This window comes from Pelmatolapia mariae, linkage group LG23 (genome assembly GCF_036321145.2).
Source record: "Pelmatolapia mariae isolate MD_Pm_ZW linkage group LG23, Pm_UMD_F_2, whole genome shotgun sequence".
NCBI lineage: Eukaryota > Metazoa > Chordata > Actinopteri > Cichliformes > Cichlidae > Pelmatolapia > Pelmatolapia mariae.
Genome location: NC_086246.1, coordinates 10,802,649 through 10,810,684, shown reverse-complemented (window position 1 = coordinate 10,810,684; position 8,036 = coordinate 10,802,649). Strand labels below are relative to the sequence as shown.

The 8,036-nt window shown below is 43.8% G+C and overlaps 1 protein-coding gene across 1 annotated transcript; it reads left to right on the top strand.

Annotated features, from left to right (window-relative positions):
* The first annotated feature begins 226 nt into the window (after window positions 1-226).
* On the top strand, window positions 227-5,096 carry timmdc1 (translocase of inner mitochondrial membrane domain containing 1). Its single transcript, XM_063466678.1, has 8 exons — window positions 227-388; window positions 1,559-1,914; window positions 2,160-2,325; window positions 2,526-2,614; window positions 2,856-2,923; window positions 3,167-3,245; window positions 4,341-4,451; window positions 4,538-5,096. The coding sequence occupies exons 2-8, from the start codon at window positions 1,580-1,582 to the stop codon at window positions 4,686-4,688; spliced, it is 999 nt and encodes a 332-aa protein (XP_063322748.1). The 5' UTR covers window positions 227-388; window positions 1,559-1,579; the 3' UTR covers window positions 4,689-5,096.
* Window positions 5,097-8,036: the final 2,940 nt, after the last annotated feature.

The following is an 8,036-nucleotide window of genomic DNA, read 5'->3' as shown; positions in this document are numbered from 1 at the left end:
TTTGTCTCTTGCTGTACATATGTATGTATGTATGTATATATAATATTCACGTGTGTCCACTGTATTTAGTTAAGGTTTTACCCCTTAACTAAATAACTATATTATAATAACCCATCATAAACTTAAACCACCGGTTGTGTCAGCAACGGTAACAGCAACTGTGTTAGTCCTCCAGCGATAGGCGGCGCTATTTTCAAGTCTTTCAAGTCTTGGCCGGGGTGAAAGGTTTGGACGCCGGTGGACTATGTGGGAACTGTAGTAGTGGGAGTGAACTGTAGTAAAGCGCTCTTCTGAAGGGCATTATGAAAAACAAATATCTGTATTTTCGTACATTAATCGGAACGGCACGTCTTTGTAAAAACAAGCGGTTCATTTCAGAGGAATTCAAGTAAGTTGTTTTGCACCTGCTGTGATGTGTCAGAGGCTAACAGCATGCTAACCATACGAGGGGTTGTTGGACACCAGTGTTTGAACAGACAAGGAGCATAAAACCGACCGCAATGAAAACCGGTGTCACGTTTTGGGAGCTGTTAGGTAAAACTGTGCTGTGTTTGTCATAAATAACGTGCTGCTGCTGTGTTAGCCTGAGCAATAGCACAGGCAAAGTTTGACCTGACAGGAGCACTGTATGAAGAGACAGCTTTATGTGGCATTACTTATCCACCAGCACACTGGCTTAAAAAAATTATATTTACATATTAATTGTTATTAATAAAATCTCGCCAGAAATAATCCAAATAGTCCTCTGCATAAGGTTCCGCATAAACAAACACCCATTTCAGATGAACACAGCCTAAATGCTATTAAAAATTTTCTTCCTTGTTGGGTTAAAACAACACAATCAGAGGAATCTACCTTTCTAATCCCAGTAGATCAGCAGTTTCTAAAACACTCACACCACCCTTTCCTCCCCATTATGATGCTGAGTTCGAACTTCAGCAGGTCAGGATCCTGTCTACATGCCTGAATGCATTGAGTTGCTGCCATCAGAGTTCGTGTCATTGAGTGGCCACTCCATAGTCTTACAGCAGGAGTGAAAATACAGGGTTAGGTTCATTCAAATTGTTTAGAATAACAAAATTGTAAAATAGTATTGTTTCCTCTCAAATACAGCTCGATTGTTTCGCGCCTAGGTGCAAACAGACTCAGACTCATAATCTTATTTCTTCTACTGTGGATGGTTCAATAAATGTGAACATTTCCTCATATATTTACTGTTTGTGCTCTGGTTAAAAAATCTCAGGCAGAATAACGTTACTGTGACCTTTTATTTTTACCTTTGACCACGGAGCATCTGACACATCCTTATTAGCAGATCTGAGGTTTTGTGCTCTGAGAGATCAATAGTGCATTTTACAGTTTGGGGGGGGGGGGAGAGCCTATTTTCGCAGTTTCTGTTGATAGGACTGTAGAATTCAACAGCTGCTTAGTCAAACAGCCTGTGCAGCACTGCCAGGCCTTCATTCGCCTCGAGGCTCTTGGTTTTGAAGATGGAGCTTGAGCTGAGGCGGCGAGTGTGGCGTCTCAGCCCGTGACCATGTGTTTCTCCCTGTTGCAGCACATCAGCAGCTGAAGCGTGATGCTTCCAGAGCGGCGCAGGACAAGCGTTGCCCTGCAGAGACGACTGGCAGATTCAGCCCCTCAGGGCACGCTGAGCACCGGCCAACTGCAGGGCTTCATCCAGCGTGCCAGGCCTCCTTTCTTCTGCTTTCTGCTCCCCAGGGTTCACGCAGCTGATGTGGCTGCTGCCCAGCCTGCACAGATGCCCTCTTCCTCCTCCTCCTCATCATCCTCTTCCTTCACCAGTACTGCTCCTGTAGCTATCCCTTCGTCCAGCAGCCTCCCGAAAAACATTGGCAAGCCAGAATTCCCGAGCACGGGATGGGAGCGCATCAAAGATCTCTTTGACAGAGAGTTAGTTTTATTGTTACATTGTTTCACTTGTTGGTGTCTTGGTGTTTTTGAAAAGGTCTTTGTGTATATGTAGACACTGTGGTGTCAAATTCATCATGAATCATGTAGTTGATAAGTTAACATTATTTAACTAAACTTGCAGCATCCTTTAGTTTTAATGGCTTTTTGCTCTAATGGCTTCTAATGTAACAAGTTCACTCATTACTGGCTTTAAACTTACAAGGAACATTCTCGTCCCTGTTTAGTGCAACTCGGAAATACCCAGAGGAGATCACCAATGTTGTAAACAGCGGTGCTCTCGGTGCACTTGCAGGCTTTGTCTATGGGGGCTTGCCAGCAGCTCGCTACGCCAGGGAGAGATATATCCAAGTCAGCCAGGCAGAATTATACACTAATCGTGTGGACGCAGTGGTAAGTGAAATCTGTGCCTTTAAAACCATATCTGCTGTGGTTTTGGGTGCAAATGTTCCATGAATGATGTTTGTGTTCAGCTTTAATATTGTGATGTCATAGTTTTTTATTGAATTATTATTTAGTGGTCTGAAGTGGAGCATTGAGAATAATGCTGCAAATAAAAGTAAAAGTCTGTCTGTGCCTGTTCTGTCTGTCAGCGCTCAGCACACAATGCAGCTATCCGGGGGTTTATAAGATATGGATGGAGATGGAGCTGGAGAGTGGCTGTGATAGTTACCTTGTTCAGGTAAACAAAAACAAAAAACAGGTGGAGCATGTGAGGAAAGTGTGTGCAGTGTTACTTTTGCAAGGGGTCAAATCAGCTTAGTATTAATAACAGGAGAATGCACAGAATGCTGAATGTCACATAAACAATGTGCAGATGTTTATTGGATGTGAGTGCTTTAACATTGCTAGCATACCTCGGTCAGTTTGTTTTGGCCTCACTGACTCAACATCGTGTGTGTTTCCTCTCGCTCCCTGTGTAGTTCTGTGAGCACGGGACTCTCCGTGTACCAAGACAAAGACGCAGTCAGCCAGTATGTTGCAGCTGGAGGTGAGTCACGTGATCTGATCAGGGCGCCTGCAGGTTGTAGTTCCAACTGTGATTGTTTTCAGTTATTTCTATAATAAATGCCCATTAAAATAGGACCGTATGTGATGATATTAAAATGTGAAACGTCTGTTCAGTTACACCCAGAATCTATGTTTAATTATTGCTTGACAATAAAAGTGTTCTTTCAACATGTCCAGTACAAATTCCTGCACATTGAAATGATGAAACTCTGTATGTGAGCAGCTGTGACTGTAGGCCTTTTCAGACTGAACCTGGGCCTGAGAGGGCTGGTAGCGGGCTCGGTCATCGGAGCAGTGCTGGGGTAAGGCTGGCTTCTGCTTCTACAAGAATTCTTTGACTTCCACTCCCAACAGTGCATGTTAAACTTTTTTTCCATCTGATGTAATAGAGCATGCTCAGTCCTCAGTACTGGGCTGACTTCTATTCTCAGATGCTGTGTATTTACTTTTTGACATGCATGCATGCCTTCTCGTGTGTGTGTGTGTATTTACATTCATGCCTGTGTACTCGAAGTCAGTGAGCACTCTGGCAGCCAGCTGCGCCCCTCCCAGCAACCCTCTGTCACCCAGCTGAACCTCCCCCCTCCTCCTCCTCCTCCCCACTCCCTTCCAAGTCTGCTCGTGGTGCCAGAGGGACTCATGCACCACAGAGGACAGTGTTTTGGGTACTGAACCAAGGAGACGGGCCAAGGCAGCAGCTGCCCTTCTCCTTTTATACCATCGGTGTTATTCCAGCCTCTCGTGTCCTTCTACCGTGGTCTGATGTAGACTTGGAGGTGCTTCATCCTCTGTCTCATCTTCACACCCTGGCCCACTTTAGCCTCGCTCGTCCTTTCAGCTGAGCGCACAGAGCTAAATGCAGATTGTATAGCTGCAAATTGAGTGTGTTGCCTTTGATGGTGTAACAGAGGAGGGTCTAGTTTGGATCATCCCTGTGGTCAACTCCATAATGGCTTAGCCATACTTCCAGTTGGCCCTCCACTAGCACTGCTCCCTCCTCCTCTTCCTCTCACTGTCTGCTTCAGTGGCCAGCCACCTGGAGCATTTGATGTGCGCAAATGGCTCCAGCCACGGCTACGCCAGGTGTAGCTGGGGCAGAAGGGGCGGCATGAAAGCAGGCAGCTAATTGCAAAGCACATCACGCTCCAGATCTTTAACCATTATGGTTTCCTTTTTCATGTCGTAGAGGTGTGAGTGGAAAGTGCGGAGGGTTCGGAGAAGCTGGGCCGCAGCAGCTGTAGAAACTGTTTAAGGAAGTTATTAGTGTCGATGCTTCCATTGAACAGGCATCTGATATGTTTTATGTTATACAACATAGACTATCTGATGGACTGATCTGTGTAAAAGTGTAAAGGTGTGCATCACAGTTACAGTTATATACACTGACTTCTACACAGGATTCCGGTTGGTGCTCTCGTCATTGCCTTGCAGTCCCTGACTGGAGAGACGATCCGAGAGAGGCGCAGGAGAGAGTGCAGGGAACTGTATGAGCACAAGCTTGCAGAATGGTAAGATCTATCAGAAATAAATACAAAGTGTAATTTTATCCTGATGCTTCTTGGTTAATCAGAGCTTGTTTTTTTTCCAATAAAAGGACAGCCCGTTTGCAGTTGACGGATGAGCTGATTTCCAACTTGAATGTGAGCTCTCAGGTGGAGGAAACCAATAAGGACATGCAGAGGATCCAGGAACTGCTCAGTCTACCACAGAATGAGGATGTAGTCAAAGACTCAAGTGGACAGTGAGCATGGCTGCCTTCACTGTCTGCTATTTGTTGGAATCTGGAAAATACGAACGTTCTCTTACTGAATGGAAACCGATTCAGATGAATTCATGATGCTGTTGTACAAGAAAAGTAGGTCCAACGAAGAGCTCACCTAAATGTGACGTGGGATACAGGAAAAGGATTTTAAGACAGCGTGGCTTTCAAATATTCAGTATCTGATTTGTGCCACTTAGTCCACATTGGTATTGTAAAGGTTAAGGTGGACTTGATGTGATGCTTCTCTGTACTTTTAATACTGAAGTTGACTGACACAGTATGTCCCGTGGTTGAAATCACAAAGTCACCATTGTTGGTTGTACAACTTAATAAAACCACGTGAAAGAAAGAAAGAAACAGACTCCTCTCCAAACCAATAAATATCAATTCATGCTACAAAACACTTCGTTGTCTCTGTGTGTAATCTGTAGTTTGCTTTTGACTTTGCCTTATGGGCTTTTCAGCAACTAGGTCAACCAAAGCCTCGGCCCCTGGTGTAAAAAAGATGTGACACAGCAACAGCTGGGGCTCAGGATGCAGCAGTGACTGCTGACGTGCACATGGACAGCCAATAGAAGCAGGCTGCGCAGTCTGTGATGTGGAGAGCTCAGAGAGCTTCAGGTAAACGTTTCAAACGAGAAACTAGTTAATAGATTTCTGTTTGGGTTTTTTTTAACCATTTAGGTTGGAGTAACAATGCAAGTCTGACTTTTTCAGGACTTAATTTACTGTTGGAATGAAAGTGTTAGCATCATATTTGTTCAAATTAAAAACCTAATTGGATTCAAATATAAAATTATCCCAAATAACCACAATGAAGCTGCAGCTCCTTTACATTTATACTATTATACTGCATCTGAGGGATGGATCGACAGGTGAAGTGGGTGAATACAGCATGTATTCACCCACGTCCTCCCATGAATCCTCCCATCAGCTCCTTAATTCTTCTGAGAGAGTAACATGGCTTCTGAAAATGAAAATATGAATGATTGCTGAGTCATTTGTTGATAGAATGATAGCAAGTGAAGTGTGTTTCATAAATGGGCTCTGAGCGCCCTCTGCTGATGGCTTTGCATGAGTGAGTACAGAATACAACAGAGATGTGTCTTCAGTAACTGCGGTATTTCAAAGTTGAAAACTGCTCCACAGCTGAAACAATGCAACAAACGCATGCATACTGCAACGCAGGGGACTGTCTTCTGGCCTGTGAAATGCTCGGACACCAAAGCGCTGTCAGTATTTGTTAATGGGCTGTGTCCACCGTGTGTCCACATGGAAAAGAACTGAGCTGAACTATCTAAGATGTGCAGGAATGACACTAAAGACTGTTTCTTAGTTAGCACAAGGGCCAAAAGTGGATTTGCAAATTTCTGTGAGAGTTGGTGACACGATGACTCATGTTGTGTGTGATGTGAATCCAAAAAACAAAATAAATAAAACATGAAAAAACGCTTGATGAATATTTGGAGAATATTAGATGTGGGGTAGGAGTTTATCTTATGAGGCTGCATAAGTGTAAAAGTTGAAGGAGGTGTCTTTGGTAGGTGGCACCATGAATGCCTCAACGTATACCAGAAGCTAACGAGATGACTGAGTCGCCAGAATCCTCCAGAAAAGAGGTGACGACAAAGCAAAGCATGTTGGCAAAACTCACGAGTGTTTCTAATACAGGCAAAAGAAAACTATCACCTGGAGAGGTGTGTTGCCTGACTTGAAACAAGTGAAACACCTTTGGGGCATCTTTTAGAGACAAAAGTAAAGAAGGCAGAGCATCCCTTTGGAAACCAAGAAGGATCAGGCCATTAAAAACAACAGCAGACAAAGGAAGCTTTTAAAAAATACAAATGTATATTTCGTCTTCTGTACCTCTGCAGCTGTTAGATATGATATGAATCAGTTTAAAGAACATTATCTGACACTGCAGTGTAAACCTGATGATCTTTGCATAGAGAGAAAGTGTTTTAAATGCCTACAAGCCCAAAACTGTGCATCCAAACCTGAAGAAATACTGCTCATTTCTGCACAACGTCTTAAGTTCGGCTTCACGAATCGGATCATTTTCTCTTTGAAAAAGCTTCCTGTGCACACGCATGTCTAAACCGACATGTAACCGCCCCCTCGCTCTCTTACAAAACCATAAATGCGCGTGCACGAATGGCCTGGCACGCACAAATCTCGTCGCATGGCGACGTGGGGTTTTGGCACAACTTTGGCCCAGCCAGCCTCACACAAAACCACAAATCTAAGCTGCATTCAAGTCACAGTAAAAAAAAAAAAAGGAACATCTGGGCTTCCGCTGTTTCGTCTCCAGGGTTTATCTAACCGGGCAGAGCAGAAACGAACTGAGCACTGACTGACTTTTCCCAGCAGATGAACATCCAGCATGTAGCGGCAGCTTATTTAAAGAATAAAATAATATCTGTGTTTTCTAGTGGAGGAGAGATGAACCCATCTGTTTATTAGAAAAAATACAGTAGAAATCCAGATGTCTCCGTTTTCCACTGGGCCTTGAACGTAGCTTAGATTTTTGGATTTGTGCGAAGCAGCCGCCTGACAGTCGTCTCAGAACCTCTCCCGTTTAAGGTTTTGTAAGCGACCAGGAGGGACGTTACGTGTGCGCACAGGAACCTTTGTCAAAGAGAAAATGATGAACTTAAAAAGTTGTGAGCAAATGATCGCAATGTGTTCAGGTGCATGTCTGTGTGTGGACTGGAGCGCTCATTTATTAACCCTCAAAGGTTACACACAAATCACGGTGTACACTTAGTTCAGGCTTGTGGATCATATCACATACATTTGTAACACTTTTGGCAAAGTTCTCTCCATGTCTTTGAGCTAAAATTGGATATTGTTATAAGGTATTTAATTCTTGGCTCTGATTTAAGGAGAAACTAAATCCTGACTCTGATTTTTACTAAATGAGATCTGACAGTCCAAAAATGCTGTGTCATCACAACAGAGGTTATGGCTTCAGTTTAGCTGTCTAAGTGAGAGATGGGCCTTTACTTGGTTAGAGCAGCTGTCTCTTCTGGTGTCTCATCAAGATGCAAAACTTAAGTAATATGTTAGTGCTTTGGTATGGGGACAGAATCTCTGTAGTCTGCTAAACTCAGGAGCAGGCAACAGCAGCCCTTATGTGACGTCCTATTGTATAATGCCACTATGCAGACTCTCTGCACTATTTGCATGGACATTTTGGCATAAAATGGACAGATGGAGTGAAAACAGTGAAGTTTGATGTCATTTGGACGAAGTTGTCTTTTGAACTTTGAAGACGGCCCAGACTCCAGGTGCTCGCGCTGTCCTCAGACACCAGCTACTGCACGTGAGG

Coding starts and splice junctions, on each gene's coding strand:
- timmdc1 (XM_063466678.1), top strand. CDS start 1,580: ATGCTTCCAGAGCGGCGCAGGACAAGCGTTGCCCTGCAGAGACGACTG. Junction 2,924..3,166: donor CCAGTATGTTGCAGCTGGAG/GTGAGTCACGTG, acceptor GTATGTGAGCAG/CTGTGACTGTAGGCCTTTTC. Junction 4,452..4,537: donor GAGCACAAGCTTGCAGAATG/GTAAGATCTATC, acceptor TTCCAATAAAAG/GACAGCCCGTTTGCAGTTGA.